At 36.8% G+C, this 22,373-nt stretch overlaps 1 protein-coding gene across 1 annotated transcript in view; it reads right to left on the bottom strand.

Moving 5' to 3' along the window:
- Window positions 1-21,728, bottom strand: part of LARS2 (leucyl-tRNA synthetase 2, mitochondrial) — an 82,731-nt gene extending 61,003 nt beyond the window's left edge. Inside the window, exons 1-5 of the mRNA XM_054631469.2 lie at window positions 21,580-21,728; window positions 18,501-18,751; window positions 16,552-16,680; window positions 6,997-7,088; window positions 5,105-5,165 (exon numbers count right to left, since the gene is read on the bottom strand). Coding sequence (XP_054487444.1) covers window positions 5,105-5,165; window positions 6,997-7,088; window positions 16,552-16,680; window positions 18,501-18,734 — 516 coding nt within the window. The 5' untranslated portion in view covers window positions 18,735-18,751; window positions 21,580-21,728. The remainder of the gene's footprint in view (window positions 1-5,104; window positions 5,166-6,996; window positions 7,089-16,551; window positions 16,681-18,500; window positions 18,752-21,579) is intronic.
- Between the last annotated feature and the right edge of the window lie 645 nt (window positions 21,729-22,373).

The following is a 22,373-nucleotide window of genomic DNA, read 5'->3' as shown; positions in this document are numbered from 1 at the left end:
TATAGAATCCTGTATCATAAAGCAGTACAGTGAATATGTATAACAGGATATTACCATATTTTCCACAAAAATAAAATACCTACTAAAAATCCAAACTCTTCTAAAAATATGTAAGATGCTGCTCAGCTGTCCACTGCATGTGCTCTTCAGTGCTCTGTGAGAGATGCAGTGATCACCCATCACCTCAGCATTTCAGTATTGTGAAGTGCCAGGGAAAGCCTCTCCCTCTTTCCCCCATCCATTTTGCCTTTCACTTTTGTCAGCTTTAAACAGACACTCTCACCAAAATGCATCTTTGTCTTTGGTTACTGCTACTGTTCCTTATTCCTACAGGAATGACACTCATTCATTAATAGAATTCATTACAAGAATTTAAATAATCACCTATACAGGTGGTTTGTTTTTAAAAGAGCAGATACTGGCAAGGCACAGGAAAGACCCCTATCCTTACCAAAAACTACCTTGCTTAATCCATTTATTGCAGCACAGTAATTTGTTCCAAACAAATACCATACCAGAGGGGTTGGAAACTTTTTTATTTTTGCAAAGAAATTCTCAGTTACAGACTAAATGGTAGTATTACAATCTGGATTTGATATCACTGCAATGTGGGAAGCAATGGGTCCATGTAAAGCTCAAAAAGCCATTCACTATTATAAAATCTGATTTAAAGAGTACCTTTCAACTACCAATAAAAATAAGGGTAACCAAAAGTAAAAAATCCTGCATTAAAAAAAAAAACAACAAAAACCAAAAGCTAAATCTAGATGAAAGATTTTTGTGTTTAATAAAAGGAGAAGTAATTTTCAAATCCTTTGTTTTGAAATTCATTATTTGTTCTAAACCTGCTCCCTTCTAACAATTTTCTATTATGAGTCTCTGACCTTATAATTCATTTTTGCTTGTATTTTTAAGAATAAGGTTACACTTTCAAGCTACTTTCATGGCTATATTTTAAAAAATAAAAGTAATATTTATAGGCTGCATGAAAAGATTTATTTTTTCCTAAGATCCACCAGGCTTTATGAATAACATATAACTAGACTGGGGATATGCAATTTCCTGGTTTATTAATAATAAATTTATTTTTAGCACAGTCTTATGCTGTCCTGAAGACAGGCATGTTGCACCTCTTTAAAGGGAGATAAGAAGAAAAAGTCAGGATGGATTTTTTTCAAAATCTATTTGGGAAGATAAAACAGTCTTTAATCAATTATCTGCCTATTTTGGTTTTCAAGGACATGCACTACCTCATCTAGAAGTATAATTATTTGATTTTGAGAGGTTTGGAGCTACACCAACCTACATTTCTAAATTAATTTGAGTATTTGTATGTCAAAGGCCTTTAGTTTTATGCTTTATTAGCTACAAATAGAAATGTCATACAGTGCCTACATTTTGGAACATGAATATATTTTCTGAAAAAAAAAAAAGCAGTCTTGTATCAACAGTTTCTTTTTTTAAAAACTTAATTATAATTGGGTCAACGGTACATGGATGAGAAGAAAATTTCCTAGGTAATAATCTATGTACTGTTTGTTTTATGCATGTTCAGGCAGTACACACAAATGACAACTTCAAAATTAAATAGAAAATTATCTGCACAGAGAAAATCTACCAAAGATTTAATTTTTTTAATGTACAGAGCAGACAGGGAACATTAGTCTCAGGCAAAAAATATGTCACTTGGAATGCAGAAATTGAAATTACTAAAAAACCTTCGCAGAAAGAGCTACTTCCTGGGAGAAAGTTACAGATTGATAACAACTGGTGAACTGATGGCTTACTGGGAACATGCACTTGGTCTAATGACACACCTGAACAAAATAAAGGAAAAATATTATATGCTTTTCATCTTTTGTTGCTGATGATATGAATCATTGAAAATGATACTGCTTAATTCCCCTGAAAATCATGTTCAAAAGAAGTCACAGGCAGTCACAGGCAGTTTGTTATGCTGTCTGGGGTGGTATTTTCAAAAAATCTGATCACCAGGAATGCTCAGATTATAGTTATCTTAAATCCAAAACATAATGTTGGGGAATTTTTAAATTTTCCATGTGTTTTTAATGACTCTTAGAGGCATTTCTTCCATGCTCAAACTTCAGCTTTTCAACCTTCCATCCGAGAAACATAAATGTTCAGAATAGAAATGTTATCTCACTTACTGATTTTTAAAAAAATCTCTCCCCAGAATCATACCATTTTCAAAGTGATTTACAAATATAATATTTCTAACTTGAGGCACTTAAAATACCTCCATGTCTCAGGTAAAAAAATCAGATAATCATTTGTATTCAAAACTACTCTAAGGTAAACTACTTCCAGAGTTATTTTATTAATTTCATTTCATTTTTCATTTGCTTAGATTTTCTGTTTAGGAGAGCAATTTTAAAGTGTCATTGTAACCTGACTGAAATAATCTAATCTAATTAACCTAGCTTTTAATAAATGTCTTATTTATGATATCATACTAGATAAGTAAATTCACTGACAGCTACGAAACAGAAATACCTGCACATTTTGGTTTGTAATACAGAGAGAACAATGAAAAAAATCATTGAAAAATAAAAGAAAATTTCTAGTATTGCAGGTGCACAGGGATTTGTTCATACTCATTTTATCAAGCAATGAGATTTAACTAGTCTTTGTATTCCTGGACACAAATTTCTTGACAAGCAGACGTGACTATAAGCAGGAAGACTCTTTAGGACAGCTATATGCACTAGGTTCTCAAAATGGATTTTTTTTTCTTTTTTCCACTTCTCTTTTCCCATACCATATGTAAAAGGTAAAGTTTATGTAAGTTTCCTTCCCATCATCTAAGCATATACTCTAAGCTGGCCACAGAGGACAGAGACAGTTAACATAAATTCACATTTTAAAAAAGCAATTCACCACACATCAAAATATGGATCTAAGTTAGGGGAATGGGTTCCCTCCAGCATTATTTGGTAAGTACTATGCAGTAGCATAATAAAGGGGCAGATTTAAGCAACATCAAGGAAATTAAATTTAAAAGAGGCCCCTGCTTTGTGTAATAGTCTTGGTTAATGAGACCAACCCATATAAAATCTGTTTTTCTTGGATTGTTTATAGGAGTCACTAATACTAGTGGGTTTGTTTGCAGTGTCACAGTATTTTGTGAGCCACTGATTTAGAGCCATACAAGTATAGAATACTATAAAAAAATACTCCTTACCTCAAATAGCTCAATTTTAAGATAAGCACTTGCACAGCACAGTGCTTTTCTGTGCAAAGATGCTTGAGTTAGCCCAGGAGCAGTACAGCTGAGGCAGTAAGATGCTCTGCCCAGCCTAATGAGCCCTGCAGAGCAGCAGGCTTTATCAGCCTGTAAAACACCCTGCTACAGCTTAGCCCTTCCATTTCCACAGGTGCTTCTTTCATGGCCAGCTCAAATATCTGTGCATTTGGAGGTCACATATTATTTTGGGCATCATTAATTTTTTGCAATTAATAAACATACCTTTTTCTGTGGCTACAATTCAGGTTACTCTTACTCCAATTAGTCTGGCAGGCTTTCCAAGTAAAACAAAACTTAACTCATAAGCTAAGGAGTGAAAACTATGACATGTGCTGTCTTTCAAGGAACATTTTCCAGCTGTTTTAAAATCTTACTTTTCAAAAGCACCAACTATGTGTCCCTAGAGCATTCTAAAGCATTTCAACTACATAGCAGTTCAAATGGAATTAGTAATAGGGTATCAAAGCCTTTTCCACAAGTACTGAGAGACTCCTGAAAGTTCATTACCTGAAACACAGTTTACTAGTAAAGTGAAGGTAACTCTTCAAGAATAGGCACAGAGATGACAAATGATTTTTCCCTGGGCACTTATACTTCTTGCCATGGTTTTCAATACAGCCAGTTTTCCATTTGTTTTTCAGGACAGAAGGGCTAAAGAGAAGCTTATACATGAGACATTAATTTTCTCAATTTTCTTGAAATGCAACCTGCATCACTGAACTCCTGTGTGTGTGTGTGTGTGCACGTGTATACTCCATAACACAGCCTACACAAAGGATTCCACTGCTTTCAATCCTGCTGCACCACACATACAGACAACCTCTGAGATACTAACAGCTTTAAACATTAGATGTCAAGAATGCCCGCAGTGAAGCTTCCACAACAAATCTTTTATTTTCAGAGCAACTTTTTTGGCTACCAAGAAAATTTAAATCTTATTCAAAAGGCTTATACTGGAAAATCCTTCCATATATGAGACATGACAAAATGGTTTTCTAGATGCAAGACATACAAATAAACAACTTCACCTTCATGATTAAAGAAAACAGATGGCATGTCTCAGACTGTCAGAAAACTAATGTTTTTCCTTTTCAGATCTACAATACTGCTATAAAAATCCAAGATTAGCATCTCCATCGCTCTATTCAAAATCACATTAAGGTGATAAGCAGCAGCTACTGCTGAGAATATAAAGGCAGTGTGACTGATTCACTGGTAAATGCAATAACCTCACAATCGCTTCAAACGCTAATTTCTTTTTTATCTGGAAAACGACATTAGCTTATGTCTGATCGTGTTTGATAAGTTTTTTAAGGTGAACACCTGATTCTCAAGCATTAGTGTTTTAAATAAAATTTTTGGTTTCCAAAATGATCCTGATATGAACATCTATGAAAATGCAGGCTTATACTTTGAAATTTGGAATAACATAACCGAGCCACCACTCCAATTTACTATCTTTAAACATTTGACATATGCATTGAAAACAGCACTCCTTAAAAAACACATACCTTAGCACAAAGGCATTGCTGTTTCATAAATATCTGTTTATTACCTTATTTCTAACACAGAAAGTTGATACTTCAAAGAGATAAAAAACAAATACAAAATCAAAATGACTTTAAAGATTCTCCTATGCATTGATACTACCAGATGATATCAGCATGTCAAAAGTTAGCAAAATCTGATAAAAAGCTCAATTTTACAGTTTAACAACTTAAACTGGTTACTGTCAAAGACAGCTGTATTGTCATAAATAAAATGGTGAGATTCCATGGGTCTCAATGCTCCATCATACAATAAAATAAAGCAGTATCCATTTTAAAAAGAAAATCTTACCCTTTCCCATGTAAAAGACAGACCTAGTGCATCAAACTGTTTCCTCATGTGTTGAATATTACTGCAAAATAATGATAATAAATGAAAAATTATTAGCTTAAGACATTTCTAACATGTGATTATATAAAAAATCTAGCGCTTATAGAGGTCTGAGAAATCCAAAGCACTAGTTAACCTCTAAACACTATGATCTCACTAGCAGTAAAACTCAGCATTGTCAGAATACTCAAATAATAATTTTAAAAAGCCCCCAATACATTCTGGTCCAATTCCCATGGCTATGTATATGAGGCAATACATTTTTTGTTCTCTAGATTTGAATGCAACTTAAAAGTAAATATGGCAGTGTAGTCTGAAGGAAGCATTACTCAAGCACCACTTCTTACTATTTTTAATTATCTTTACTGCAGTTGAGTCAAAGGGCCCTCTTAAATCTCAATGCAGTAGGGGACACTTCCACTTTGAGTTTAATCCTGCTCTATTTTGGCAACACTACCCTGGCTGTATTTTGCTGTGGCTCTGGTGATTGTGTGGCTGTAGAATAACCTGAATCAGCCGACCCATTCAGCTCAAGATATGTCCTACAAAAATTCTCCAAAAAAAACCCCACCAGATTTCTTTCTTCTCTCTGATCAACAGGCTGATCAAACCAAAACTATGGCTCACAAAACCAGCTGAGCCAGTGCAAAGGAGGTGGTGAGAGCTTGTATCCTGGGAGGTGACAAAGAGCTACAAAAATTCTGGTGACAGCATCACCATAGATAAACATTAATCAACTCACACACTGTTAGGTTAGATGCTGCTCTGAACAGATTGAATTACAAATGTAAAGTAAGATACATCAGGATATACGGTGAAGCTTTAGTTTGAAAATGTACTAAATATGCTTTACTAAAATACCCACAATTGCACAATATTAATTAGTGACCTGGTGAGAATTCATTCAAATACTGTAAAATGGATTAAAATTTCTTAGGGACTTTGACCTTTCTACTGAAAGACATTATGTCAGATAAAGTAATATCTATCCTCCCAGAGTGGCTGAGTTGACAGTCATGAAACAAAGCATTTAATTCTGATCCAGAAAAAACTTGCATTGCTGAATAATTGAGTATTGCAAGTATTTTATATTATAATATCTTTGTGGGAAAAGTATCGAGAATCTTAAGATGGGACCAGAAGCATGAACAAAACCCAAAGAAACAGCATTATCAAAGAAGGAAATGGATCAAGGCCTACTATAAAGATACCACAGATAGATTTCTGCATCCAGAGTACAACAAACAACTTCACTTAGGGAGATTGGTTTCAAAATAATTTTCAGAAACTGTTTACTTATATAACATTTTACTCATTTTAAAGAATATTAGGAGAACATAAGACCCAATTCTGTGGTCTAAACCAAAAATGTTCACAGAAATCAGCAGCAATAATGGCTGCTTAGCACTTTCCAAGATCCAGTCTCAAAAAACCCCAACTATCTCCTTCCTCTCTCACATGGTACAAAAATCTGCTAGTAAATCTAACCACGTAACTCGTAATGCTCCCTTGTGTTCTCTGTACTAAGGTTTACCTCACCATGATGAAATTTTGATTTATTTATACCTGCTGGTTTGGGTGTTTGGGAAATGCTTCTCTTTTGATAATCTAGCATTTTACAATTTAAAAGTCATTGAGATTAAAACCTTGAAAATCATCCCAATATATTTATCTTTCAAAGCAGAATCATCTGCACAGTCCCATAAAATGCTGTCAAAAAACCTTGGTCTCAGATGACCCTGTTCTTTCCTGTACCATCTTTCTTCTATGCTAGTTTTGCTCTGCTTTATTGATTCATGGGGGCCACAGTACAGGTATTCACAGTGAAAATGCCATATTTCAATTCATTTCACCTTTGTGTCCAGTTTGCAGGGTGAAGGCCATGTTCAACTGCAGCATTTTCTGCTGGTAAACCAAACGCATCCCATCCCATTGGATTTATCACCTGTTAGCAAAAAGAAAAACCACAATGTTATGCAACTTTCTGGAATGGCATCAGCAGCACACTGAGAGGCCTCTGAATAATGAATGGTGTTGGCATTCCAACATTTGCTTTGTCTGAGCTGAACTTCTTCCAAACCTGCCAACTATGGCCAGCTTTGCTTTAAAAGATGACTATGAAGTGTACTTGTTACCTACAATGAGATGTTAGAGGGAATTCAAAGTATTATGCAATAAACTCTCATGACTATTTCAATATCAGGTTCACAGTGACAAAAAACAACTCTTTGTAAGTTTGTGTGGTGGTAAAAGTCAGCAGTTGATGCTGCCACTGGACAAAATAAAATATTCACTCTAAAATAGAAGACGTAAGTAAAAAAAGTTGAAATAGTTAAGTAAAAATAGTTGAAACAATAGTTTTATAACTGTGACTGATGTGTAGTCTTCTATTTTTTTACTTTGTGTTGAAAAACAAAATAAAAGAAAAATACCCTATGATAACTTGAAATTCACCAGATAAAATTAAGAAAATGAGGAAAAACAGTTTTAGTCAAATTTTACTGAAATATCTCTTACAAATATAGACTACAGACTGACAAATTATTATTCCATGACCACAAATAAATAAAGGTGGGAAAAAAGTTTACTACAAAATATAATAGATAATTTCTGTTGAAATAGAGATGTATTCTTCCTGTTAACATGCATGTTATTTAGGAAAATAATCTAGCAATATGGTAAGTATTCAAAAAACCTCTTTAATAACCAACAAAAGAAAGGCCAGTACTTAAGATGCTGTCATTAAACACATATATATTGAATACCTGATAAAGCCAATTCTATTTCTTAACCTACAAATGTGCTATAAATTCAATAATCATTATTAAAATTACACAAGTTTAACAATAGCAAAACATGACCAACATTTTACAAGTTGTAAGAAATCAAAATTTTTACCCCTTAAAATATCTATTTATATAAAGAACATGTTTCTTAGTGGCATGTAAGCAAACAAGCCATAAAAGAGCAATCCCAGCCATACTAATCTCATAATACATCTCCATGTGAAAAATCACCTCATTTTAGAAGCATAAGAGCTACTTTTGTCACTGCTTTGAATTATTTTTATTCCTCTTTGCCACCGCTTTCCAATCTTCTGACTTAATGTAATATTTCATAACAAATATTTTATAGACGTGTTTATAAAGATGCCCTAGGCACCAACACAGTGTAAAAGCAACAGGATTTAATAGATGTGACTCTTCAGCATTCTCATTTTCAGTACTGATCTAAAACTAAACTTGCTGTCTATCATTGCTCTACTGGTGCAACAACAAAACCAAAGGTATTAACCTGTGATCATCTGTGATCCAAGCCAGCCCAATAAGGGCCCATGCACAGCACATTTTTGGTGTCTAAATCTAACAGAAATTGGAATGCTATTCTGTGTCACAAACTCTCCCTAACTATCAGACAATCACACCATGGTATCAGAAATTATGAGTCTTAACTGCCTATTTCCATACATATAGAGGGGGGAGTTTACATGGAAAATGTCAGCTGGAGCCTAAGCCACTCCTTAACACCCCACTGAAGCACACCTCTGCCCAGCCCCTCCCCTCCCATCCACGCACCAATCAAAACTATTGGTATGAAAGAAAAAAAAAATAAGAGAGTTATGCTTTACATAAGCTATAAATACTAACATAATTTTTATGGACATCTTAAAATATTAATTTATGCAGCTCAGTTCTTTTTGATTGCTAGTATTGCTGACAACCAACCTCTGGACAGATGTGATGGAAAAAAACAGATTTTTTTTTTTCCATGTATAACACATGTTTTCTCTATTTAAATGCCCTCGACTAATGTCCTGCCTTTACATTCTTACAAATACAAGTTGATGCACATTAAGTGAGATTAGAAAGAATCTCTTGGTTAATTTTTGTAAAATTTGGCTTCTGATGATCTCCTGGATACAGACAGGCAGCCAAACGCAAGACACAATCTCATTTCTCATGGCTCTGAGCAAAAAGATGTGGGAAAAACAACTTCACTACCAGCTACAGACTCCCCAAAAGGGCTGATGGGTGCTCCAGACAGTTCATGTGCAGACATTTTAACCCTGTACCACCAGTGTAACTGATGGAGGAGTTAAAATGTCTGCACATGAACTGTACCATCAGTGTACCATCAGTGTACCATCAGTGTACCTGTACCATCAGTGCTGGAAGGAGCAACCTGTGCTCACAGATCTTCCAAATTCTAGCATTTATCAATAAATACCATATTCATTCTTCACATTCAAAAGTTCAATTTAACGACCAATAGCATTCCTCAAGCTAAAGGTCTGAAGAAGTATGCTAATTCAAGTTTCAATCAGAAAATTGAATTTAAAGAGACATTAAAAATATCCTCAAATTAGCCTTCAGGATAGATCTATTTATGTAGTTGCTATAGAGATGAATGTAACATGCACAGGGGTTTAGAAAATGATTTCAAGTTTATTGTCCTTTTACTTCTCTACCATGAATGGATTTGAGAGATTTGTGAAATGCATTTGTCTAAACAACAGGTCAGCGCCTTCTGGCTGTAATCTGCAGCAAAAATGCCACAGTCTCCACCCAGCATTTGACATTACATCTTAACTCTAGTTATTCAACATAAAAATCTGAAAAGAAATGGAAGACGAGAAGAAAATATGTAACTAACACGTCAAAAGTTGGCACAAAGGAAAAAGGAACAGTTCGACTGTTCAAAGCAAATTAAAAATATGAAGAAAAAAATAGAAAGCAGTTTTGAAAACCAAAGGGTTATTTCTTGTAGCTCTTTGATGGGTTGGTCACTGGTCTAACTAGCAGAAAACATGGCTGCTCTCTCTAGCAGCACAGATGAGTAGAAGAAAAACAAGTCATCCACTTTCTTGAATGCTGACTTGATTGCTTTCAACAGGAACCTCTAAACCTTATGCAACTGAGGGATCCATTCTGCTCACTGCAGGGACCATTCTTCCAAACATCACTTCTCTAAGCCTCAAGGAGAAAGAAAAACAAATGACTGTATTTTGTTAAACAGGAGGCTGCATAAGTCTAAGGGTGCCTACACCAGGTAAAATAAGGCAGGCTGTAGTTTCAGCCATTTTACAATGGCAGAAGGCAGTGCCATCACCAAAGGCAACTGTGTGTTCATCCTCACAATGAAGTGGACAGGTGAACTCTTCGTGCTGAAAACTCCCAGGTTAGTCTTGAACACACATGGCATAACTTCAGATCCTCAGAAGCTCACATGACCATGCAGGATCAACTATGAAACACTGGCATTTTCTACCACTTAACACGGTTTGCACAGGAGTATAAAACGTTACAAGAAGTGATTGAACAGTGCATGGGAACAAAGTGCTCAGTAACTATGACACTGAATAGTCCTTTTAGGAACAAATTATTAAAAACAGTTGCATCTTGAAACATTTTAGATCCCAAAGACTCTGGCTTGAAGCATTTTTAAGAATCATTCCCCAGCATGGTTAAACATCTGTTGTTAGCGATGGCTAGAGCTCTTCATGTTACTGTGGGACCAAAGGGAGGAAGGCACAGAAACTCCCTTGATTCAATGCTGAGATCTCAGCTCTTCCTCTCAGAGCATTCTCATCTGTTCACTGCTGCAACAATCAGCTCATCACACTGACATCAGTAGGTGAGATCAGTGTACAGTATAACACAGAGCTGACAATGATCTCATAACATTCAGCTCTAAGCCTCCATCAGCATAACCAGGGCTGGTGATTCAGTGAATTTTCCTCGGTCTTTGTAAGGACACAAAGAACATGTTTGCTCTCCTGATGTACTCAGTATGTCTCAGAACTATGACCAGGGAGCTGACATACTGTTCTTACACTCAGATCAATGCACTCTAAATTTTAAGAAAGATGGCAGACTCAGTGTCAGAAAGGCCTGCAAATAAATATATTTAATTCAGAGAATGTGTAATAAAAGAAGACGACCAGAAATGAAAATTAGGAGGCTTGCTGACAAATTAGTGGTTTGAATTGATACAGCAAAGTCTACGCTCCTATCTCTGCTTGCAGCCCCATGACATGCTTGACAAGAACTAACCAAAAAAGGGGGGCAAAACAGGCAATCCATGATTGCAAGTTCCAGCTGTCAGAAAACACCCCTAGCTCCATCATGGATCTTGCAATTGCGCAATCACAGACACATGAGACAGCGAGGACTTGCAGTTGGAGAGGGCAATGGAAAGGATGGCTGCTCCTTCCATTGGCTGCCCACAGTGGGCTGAACTTGTTGAAAATCTGGTGTAAACTGGTGTATTACAGCACACTTTAAATATAAGACCTCCCCTTGTGTGAAGCCTAGATTCCCTTTTAACCATTACAGGTTACAGACATCATTGCACAACGGGTAAAAATTACCATCAAACAAACAAACAAACAGACAACTCCCCCAAGCAGATAAGGCACACCTGGAAAAAGATAAAAATAAGGAATATTTGACCAGTGTGTACATTCTAAAAAGGACTATTTCGATGCTTCTCTGCAACACAGTCCTGCATATTAGAGAAGGTACTCTCTAATAATCAAGCCATACAGATATCTATCAAAACATAAAATGCCCATTTATTTTTATTCTCATAGAATATAAGATATGAGAAATTACTCAACATCCACAGAGTACCGCACACATTTTGAGAACAAAGTTATCTTTTGCCTCCTTAATCTCACACTTGTCTTGTCTAACATAATTATATTTAAAATTATATCTCATTTTCTCTTTTTCTTTCAAAATGAAACAGAGTGAGCTCATTAACACCTTCAGTACAGGTTGTGGGAAAACTGAAATTAAATAAGATTCAATTCACACACAATACTTGTAATATTTGCTACTTGATTTATACGACATGAAATAACCTGACAAAAGGACACAAAAGCCTCACACAAAAAAAAAGTGGAGAAGAGCAGCTAGTGATGATCAGAAAACGGATCTGTATCAAAATAATTCATCCTACTGATGATTAATTATAGAGTTTTAATTAAACTTGTCTGTCTGGCTGCAATACCATTCACTTTTGCAATTTCAAGAGTATTAAGATTCACTGCTGAAAGGGAAAATAATTAATGAAAATACATCCAATTAAAAAGAAGATATGTTATGGATAAAAAGAAAACGCTCTTCAAGTCATTTAGGGGTATTGCAGAAATATCACTGACTATATTTTAATCCCATCCATCCCAGTTTAAGTATAAATTAAGAAATAATTAGTATAGTGTGATTCTAGCATGCAGGAATTTCATGCTGATTTGATTACAGAAAGGACTATTCTCAGTTCTGCACAACTCTCACATGTGACTGCCTGGCTTTGGTACCAGTTTCATTACGAAGATATCACAAGAACTATTGAACTGAATCACTCTGTTTACTGATCACTAAGGGAGTTATTCTCAGTCCTCTGAGAGGCACAAATTATCCACTTGGAATTTATCAAAGACATGCTAATGATAGCATGATAAAGTAATGGTAAATACTTTTTCCCAGAGCAAGAGCACACTGGAAATATGCCATAGTAAGAATTACCATGAATATCTCTATCATTTCTACACAGCAATCTCAAATAATGAATAAGAAATCACTTCTTACAAAACTCCTACATTTGCATTCACAACATGCATGTAAATTCACAGAGTAAACACAACCAGAAACTACACATAATAGTTCTGGACTCATTTATTAACAACTATAAATTTGTAATTTAAAATATGTACATTACTTTTTCATAGCATTTTATAATAAACACGTTTTTAATAAGATGTAAAAATCTCCATATATAAAAACTGTTTTAATTGCACTTCAAGAAACATGTCACCCTTAACACACTCTGGAAAAACCAGCTCAGTGCAGTCATGCTAAGCAATCTATATGGCTTACATTTCCCAGGTAGAGACTTGAAATTTCATCTTCAGTAATCAAAATGTAAACAAGTTATCTTCTAACACATGTACTCTACAAATCATTTATCCAGCAACCCAATCCAAGTGCATGACAGCTTGCTTCCCATGCACTGCCTACAGGTCCTTGAGGAGTGACTGCTGGAACAAGACAATGCTTTACAGTGCTTTCATCTACAGTTTTATATTGAAGCAGTATTTCTTTCAGAATAAAGGTGGGGAAAAGTGCAACAGATATTTATTTTCACACTTAAAGTGCTGGTGCAGTACAGGTTTCTGGGAAATATCTGTAGAGGTCAATGTGCATTACCTCTCTAGAATATTTTAACTGAAACAAAATCAGACCTTATGGAGCTGAAAAAAATTGAATACTAATGGTACATTTTAGAAAAACCAAAACCACAACAGAATCCAAATGATTAAAAACTTTCCCAGTTAAAATTTCAAAATACTTCCAATATGAAGAAATTACACAACTGCATTCTAAATAATCCCTTTGTAAATGTATTCTAGCCTATCCTAACTAAAATATTACGAAGTATAGGCCAATTCTTGCCTGCCCAGATTAAATCAATATGTAACTAATTTATTGTTTTCTCATTAAGGCATTCTTTATGAAAAATATCTCCACCTTGTTCAATATAAATTAATCTCTTACTCAATCATATATTCTTGTCAACTACATACACATGATAGACATTTCCCCTCACTGTTTATTAAATAACAAATATACATTGTAGTCTGAAGCTTTCCCTGGGAACTGTAAATCTGGATGGTTTTGTCTGTAACTTTCACTGTAACAGCCCATCATTTCTCACTGCCTTACACTTTTCTTTTAATTTGAAAATGATGGATGCAAGGTTTAAACAACATTGCTGCTCAAAAATCTTACCCTAACCTTGCATTGAATTCCTGAAATTGATTCACTTCTCAGATTTTTGATTAGAGAAAAATTAGCAGTCCCTAGGCTTTCAAACATAGAATATTACAGCAGAATTTTGAGAAAGAAATAGAAGATCAGTGGAATAACTTCAAAATTATGCATACTAACAGTTCTGTTTCTAAAGCATGCTTTCTTTATGTATACTGAAGAACTCCAGCATATCCTTGATACAGGGACAAATTAATTTTTCTAGGGAATATATAAAGTTCTATGATATAACCACGTCTTAGCCTACAGTCATCACAGTATCTTAAACATCATAATAACCTTTGACAGATTGTACAACCATGAAAAAGGCAGAGAGAAGTTTTAGAGGCTGATAAATTAATTGCAAAGAAAAAATCAATTATACAGACTCTAATTCTAAGTGATGGAGAAATTAGGATGGGTAATAAAGGAAAAGTTCTTTAAGGTAAAAGTAAGTTCCAGCAAGTTAATGCACATCAATAACACAATGTCTACTAATCTGACATACCCAGAAAATTATCTGAGAGATTTTTAATGTCTCTTAATCGTAAATGAAAGTTAAATTCTTTGGCTGCCCACCTTTAGTCAAAAATAGATGTTCAAACTGGTTAACATAACAGAAGATATAAGTATTTTTAGAAATCCAGCATGTTCTACAGGCACTTCTTCAAAGTAATTTTTACATGAAATATAAAAATATGCTGAAATGCAAGATGCAAAAACTTGAAAAGTCTGGAAAAAAATTTCCAGAAAAAATATAGGCAAATGTGGAAATAAAAACTTGTTTGCATGGTGGCTCTTGCATTTCATTGGAATTATATTATCTTTTTACTTTTCTCCAAATGTTTCCATTAAAGATGCTTACTTACCTTGTATTAAAAAATTTACAAATAGAGCATGGTACTGGATGTAGATAATTATTTTCACTTTATTTTCACAAGTACAAGAAACAGCAAGTTTTCATCTTTCTGAACAGCAATTTACTGGATACCTTTCCTGCTATTGATAAGAGATGGCTACATCCTCAAATGACATTTCATGAACAGTCTTAACATCAAGCAAAAATCAAGCATCCCTTCAAATGCCCGGTGAATTTAATTTTTTTAGTGAGATCCAAGTTCTGGTCATTCAGAGGAGCCAGGAAAGGTAGGTGCTATAACAGACATTGGGGTTTCTTCTCATTTAAAGTCTAAGGCATTTATTTCTTTTTCCTGCAATTTTGAAAGCCTAAGAATGCATATCTGTAAAGCAGCAGCAAGTGTTCAGTGCATGGTATGTTCATCACTGGCAAAAAACACACAGTATGTGGAAAGGCAGCACACTGAATAATGCAGTGACAATACCTATCAGAGTCTCAGGGATGGTGATAAATCCAGGAAATGCTACACTTCTTCAGCACTTGTAGCAAGGAAATTGCACTTAGTACCACAACCAGCAACTAACATTTCTTTCTCAATTTCATCTTCTTTGTACTCTTTTGAGGTTGATACTTATATTCTTGAGCTGCTCCTTCCCTCTTGTACAATAGAGACACTCATTCCTGTCATCCTAGATCCTTGCCTATACTATTTCTCTCTTTTTGTTCCCTTCTCTTTCCATATTCCTCCTTCCTACTGTTTTCCCAGCTCCTTCACATTTTCCCTCTACCAAATGTCTTTCCTCTGTAATATGGCTGTCACTCAGGCCACAGTTCTCCTACACCTTCCTTACATACTTCAAATTTTACCTTGCCAGCCTTTACTGCAGAATGCCAGCCAAGATCCCACTGCAGATTGCAGGGACAAGGCTCTCAGCTACCCCTTCAACCTAATGGAGAGACAGAAGGGAGTGAGGAGAAATTATGGCAGGCGTAGGGGAGACTGGGAAACAGAGAAATGTGGAAGGGAAAATGGGATTGCTCTTTGCAGATGAAGCAAGAAAGTTAGACTTAGCCTATCTCATAGGCCTGCAACTTCAGAAGACATTTCATATACATGAGCAAGGCTGAAATGGGCAAGCCAAGGGGTCAGATGCTACCGGACAGAAACTTTCAGCTACACACACGATGTAACATGTGGCATGATCCTGTTCATCCGACTTGCTGCAGTCACAAAAAAAAAGAGAGGTTTCTCTCCCAGCAGGCACTGAGGCTGTCCCTCTGCATCTGACAAGTGACATGAACTGGTTCTCAGGAGCAGAAGAGGTGAAAGCAGTTGATTTTGGTGGTATCTATTTTCTCTTGCCAGGTACATCTTTTCCTCCCCCCTGGTCCCACCCAGCTGGCAGGAGGGTTGTCAGCCTCCTCTCACAGAAACTGTGTGGCCCAGAGGTCTCAGTGACACTGCCACACATCAGCATCAGTAGATTCAGACACCTCAAACAGCACCAGCTCTTATCATCTGAGATAGCTTCCAACCACTCTTACCGACAGTGAGCTCTGAACACCGCTGGCTTTAATAAAACTCAAATTTCAATATTCAAAGCTTCACGGGTCATTATCTACACTCCTGTAGCACATACTCCACTTTCATGGATTTTGGAAAATACTAATTTCCTGATCAGTTGTGATATTAAAATATAAAAAACCCCAACCCAGTCCTACCACTGATCTATTCTTACCTGCATCCCTCTCATTTTCTGGAACCGAGCTACTGCATCACTGATGGTGTAGACACGAACATGGCCCATGTGAAGCTTCCCAGAAGGATATGGGAACATAGAAAGCACATAAAATTTTGGTCTTGATTTCTAGAAAGAAATTTGTAGAAACTAGTAACTACATGAGTTAGCATTTCACTTGAACAAATACACGTGCACATTATAAACTACTGCACAACATCATAAATAGAAACATGGTTCTGCTGGAACTGATCCAAGTGAGCACTGACAAAGTTCATTGGATCAGATTCTCTGGGGCTGTAAATGGAGGTGTTTTACCAGACTTTGCTGCCATCTCATCAATTTATACTGATATTTCTATGGCACTTAAATGTTATGAAAATTAATTCACTTTTACTCAAAAAAAGCTATATTGACAGAACTGGAGCTTAACTGTAGCATCTGCAACTGATTATCTATGTGTTGTCTGTCCCAACAAAAACAGGAAAACATAGCAGATTAAATTACTCTTATAAAAGTTTAAATAATTAATGTTTTATTTTGTATCTACAACAAACACAGAGCTCACTCCTGGCCAGTTGCTTTTTGTCATCTGAACTGCAGTAACTCCCAGAGTGACTGCATCATTTGCAATTGCATGAACATCTGCTAAAGGGAAACTGTTCAGTTTCACTATGTATCCTCAAATCCAAACACATCTTACAAGCAAGATTTTGCATAATGAAAAGAAACTAAATACTTCATTTACTTAGGTTTAATTAAAATGACAAAAGTTACAAAGAAATCACAAATCCTCTTGCACATCAATTATTCCTAATACATCTTGATTACCACTGAATTCATTACTGATACATTGATAGTATCAAGTGCCACTGATACTTGTTAAATTCTTATATTATTTTTCTTGTTAATAATAAAAAAATTACAGGCAGCTTTCAGCTTTTACTGTTCTGAATAAAACTCTATTAGTATTTGTCAAATAATATTTCTTTATCACTTTTGTTCAATCACAGCAAAATCAGAAATAATCTGAGCACTACACACTATTTGCCACTTAATATGTCATTAAATCTACTTCAACTGTAAGGATAAAACAAAAATATCATTAAAAATACAATTTAGAACTTAGCATACGTATGCTACATATGAGTCCTATGTACATATGTATATAAAAGGCACAAGTCTAAATGAATGCTTTCCCTGCTGCAGGTATACACATGCACACCACTTCATCTCAGTTTTCTTCCCCAGAAAAAGCAAGCTCTTTTCTCTCTTCAACATTTTCATAGAATTATTTTTTTTTTGGTCAGAGAAAAGGCAAATTTTAAGGGAGATGAACATAAAAACATCAAGAGCCAGAGAAGTGTTTTTTATCTATTGTGACAGAATAATTGTGAAGGCAAAAAGTCAAAGACTGCGATACAGCTGTTTTCAAGATCTTTTATTGCATGGGAAAACTTTTTTTTTTCTTCAAGTCTCTTACTATTCCTATGAGACTGTAAACCAGAAAATATTAAAAAATTTTTTTCCTTTAGCACAGATTTTAGTGAGTCACAGCGTGTATTGTGATAGATGTGTCATAACATGGGGAACAGAACCTTGAGAAAATTGTTTACAAAAGTTACGATTAGATGTTTCTTTTAATACTTTAAATAATTAAGTCCAAATATCATATAATATGCAAAGAAAGAATTGATTACTTAAACCCTTCCTAAATGTACAAGTTTATACTTTGCCTATTATTGTATTTTTCCTCAGGATTTTAAAAATTATTTTTGTTTACTTATTTCATTAATGTTTTTTAATATTCTACATGAAAGTATTTTCCCCTGAAATGTAATGCACATCTAATCATTAAAAGCCAGCTGTACTAAGTAAGTTTCAATTAATTTCATTCTAAGAAAACAGAAATATAAACATGTAATCTCCACATTTCTCATCATGCTTACATCAGTTTCTGAAATTCTGCAGAACTGCTCCTTTATTCTTGGGAACCACCAATTTTCAACTCGTTTCCTTGTCTCCAACCCATAGTTTTTTTCCCATTTGCCCGTCTCACTGTAAATCGTTCTCACACAAGCAGGAACCAGTCTTGTCTGCCATTTAATTAATCCCAGGAAACCATTTAGTTGTCTCTTCAAACAGGAGGAACACAGGCCAACTCTTTGATAAACCGACTGCATTCTTAAGGTTATGGTACCTGAAAAGACAAAAATATGTATTTCATGCCACAATACATAACAAGGGCTCAATGATTATTATGATTATACTGAAAAATGGTAGCTATTAAATTATTTTAGCTTGACTTAGACAACTCAGCTGCTTTTCATGGAACTTGCATTTTATTTCCATGTCTGAATTATAAAAGTATGTATTTTTTAGTCAAGAGAACTAACTGTGGCTTCACACAGAACAAAACCATTGTGTTAGATGTCTTATCTAATAAAATAAAACTCTTGCATTCAGTCTCCCATAAAGGCATAATCAGTCAATTGAAGGTTCCAGAAGCTCCACTGCCTGAATAGAAGATGGCTAACAGGGTGTAAAAATTCAGAATGAAACAGAGAGAAAAGGAAGTTGGATGAAATTATACTGTAAAAATACTGAATTTGTCATCACTGAAAAGAGATGGGGGAGGATGACTATAATTAGTAGATTTCAACCAGATATTCTAAACCAACTATTTTGCTAAGGCTTTCTTTTTCAACTAAAAAACTGGTTAACTCCTCAAATGCTTCAGAGAGAGTCTTCTAAAGCTACTCAGATGGGAGAAAGATCTAACAGCTCCCATATTTGGGATCAGTCTCAACAAGATATTTGGTGATTTTACTTCCTACAGTAGGAAATATGGCATTAAAAAAACCTCTACTCTGAATTTCCTCCTCATCTTGACTGCCTTTTTTTTTTTAATGGCATTTTTACATCAGTATTTTCTATCCTCTATGGCTGGTTTTGGTGCTTTGGTGGTGTTTTGCTTTTTTTAATTTTGCCCAATACATTTTTACCAAACTAGCTGTTTCAGTCAGTTTAGAATTTTCCTTGCAGAATTACATCAGTAAAATCTCAGTGTAGAAAAACTCTGTATAAGAAAAGATTTTACTTATGCATTTCCCATAAGGTAGAAACATTATCAGTAGAAATAATTGCTATAGCACCTAAATTAGATCTCCAGCAAGCTAGTGGGAGTTATGCTTCCTTTAACATTCACCATACATGCACACACAAACCCACAATGCCTCTCATTACCTGTCCATAGAATTGCTCCTTTTCTCCCTTACTTATCAAGCAGGGTCTTATAAACACTTTATCACTGATGTCACATCAGTGCTTTGGATTTCTTATTGCTACCCTCCATAATCTCTCTCATTTGTAATAAAAACAAATCCAGGACTGTACTCAGGATTCCCAGTTCAGGCGCAGATGAGTCATTCAGGAGACTCCAACTTCCCCCCCTCCATAACATCACACTCATCTCAAAATTAGCATTTCAGTACTTCAAAGTTTTTTGCTTACTTTTACTAATTATTTCCTAATTACTTATGTCTTATTTCTATTGATTTATTTTGCAACAGAAAGGAGTGCTTCCTTATGCAAGCCAATTTCAGCACTGCTGGTTTACAAAGCAAGTATTTTACAGCCCAGGAGCTCCACATGAAGGGAGACTAGTGGATGAGAGGACACAGTCTCAAGCTGCACATGGGGAGGTTTATGCTGGTTGTTGGGAAGAATTTCTTCCCAGAAGGGGTGATTAGGTATTGGAATGGGCTTCCCAGGGGGTGGTGGAATCACCATCCCTGGAGGTGTTTAAGGAAAGACTGGACATGACAGTGCCAAGGTCTGGTTGACAGGGTGGTATTTGGTCATGGCTTGGACTCCATGATCTCAGAGGTCTTTTCCAACTTAATTGATTCTGTGATTCTGAGACAGAAAGAACACAGACCCCGTGCCTGTGCACAGCTCAAGGAAGCCCACCAGCCAATGTAATGCCTGAGAGGGCACATTTGGGTGACCTCAGGCCTTACAGGTCACCCAAGCAGGGGTCAGAGCAGTGTGTGGGAGTGAGGAAACAGCTACAGCCAAGGGCACACAGCACTAGCACTATGCTCATTCAAACACATGGAATTTCAGGATGAGAAAGAGAACTGCAGTGTCCTTGCTGCTCCCAGGTACCATCATGCACAAAATGCAATGGTCAGCCAGCCATGTGCTGGGGCAAGCCAGGATGCATGGCACAGAGGATAATCAAATCCAAAAGACACAGCACTAAGCTGTTTTTCCTTTCCAGGCTTGTGTGCATGGGACTAGGTCGAGTGTGCCTCTCCCTGCCCCACTTAAGGTCACTCCAGCCCAGTGCTGTGTGAGTCTTTCAAGGAGCAGGTTAGGAGCCTAAAACTGTCTTATTCAGGCAGGTGTGCCAGGAGGAAGGGGCTGGTCTGATAGAGAAATAAATCACAGAATGTCCTGAGCTACAAGGGATGCAGAAGGATCCCTGACTCCAACTCCTGGCTCTACACAGGACCATCCCCAAGAGTCACACCATGTGCTCAGGAGTATTGGCAAGCCCTTCTTGAGCTCTGTCAGGCTTGGTGCCGTGACCACTTCCCTAGGGAGCCTGTTCAGCGCCCAACCACCCTCTGGGGGAAGAACCTTTTCCTAATACCCAATGTAAACCTCCCTGACACAGAAAACATTTGGAAAGATGCAGTAAACAGGCGGGAGACTGAATTAAAGTCCTGGAAACTGACTAACGAGGCCCAGCACATTTCACTCAGCCCCGGGGGAATGGGGGCGTGTCCCGCCGCTGGAGAAGCTTGCACAGGGAGCAGGCGGGACAGAGCGAATGGGGGAGCGGTGACAGAGGGAGGCTGGAGGAGGGGGGAACTCCGTGGGCACAGGACCGCCGGGAGAGCCGGCTGGGCGCGGGCAAGGAGCCCATAGGAGGAGGCTTTGGGAAGCCGCGGGCGGCGGGATTAGCGCGGCTCCGGCGGGCGGGGGGCGTGAGGCGGAGCCGGGCGGGGGGACCGTTACCTGCACGCGCCCTCCCTCAGCTCCCCCGCCGGGCCGCGGGCGCCGCCATCTTGGCGTGTCGGTGTCGGAGCGAGGCGCCGCCTCCGCCTTTGGCACCGCCCGACGGGGCGGGAGCTCCGCGCGGGGAGGCAGCGGGGAGAGTTTCCTCCTTTCCCGGACGTAACGTGGAAAGATAGAGCTAGAGTAAATAACAAAAATAATGATATAAAAAAAATAAATTAAGCGGGATTCAGCTCTGTAGAAAATGCACAGAGCCTGCTCGGCCTTTAGAGGAGAGGGGCCCTCAATAATGTTTATTGTGAAAAACGCCAATCACTTGTTTGGTTTTTTATTTTGTTTGTTTGTTTGTTTGTTTAAATTTTAAAAGTTTAATAGTAATAAAATTGTTATAAAAGTAGTAATACAATTAGAGTAATAATAATTTGGACAATTTGAATTAGGACAATATGATACAATAGAAACAAAGAGTTACGGACGTCCGGGTACCTTTCTCTGGGCAGCACGAGCCCGAAAAAGGACACCCGTTAACAAAGGATTAACCCTTAAAAGCAACAGCCTGTTGCATATTCATACACTTCATACATGATGCATAAATAAATTCCATTCAAATACAGGATTCTGTCTGGTCATCGTCAACTTCTTCCTCTGAATCCTAACAGCGCCTTCGAGGCGGGAAGAAGTTCATTTCTTCTGATGAGAGGGCAATAAATTCTTTTTCTCTGAAAGATTTAGGTGTCCTGTGGCTGCTATTTCGCTGCAAGTCCTTTCTTTAAAAAAATATCCTTCACAGCATA

The sequence above is a fragment of the Agelaius phoeniceus genome, chromosome 1 (assembly GCF_051311805.1).
Source record: "Agelaius phoeniceus isolate bAgePho1 chromosome 1, bAgePho1.hap1, whole genome shotgun sequence".
NCBI lineage: Eukaryota > Metazoa > Chordata > Aves > Passeriformes > Icteridae > Agelaius > Agelaius phoeniceus.
Note: the sequence above shows the minus strand (reverse complement) of the source record. Positions and strands in the feature narration are given on the sequence as shown.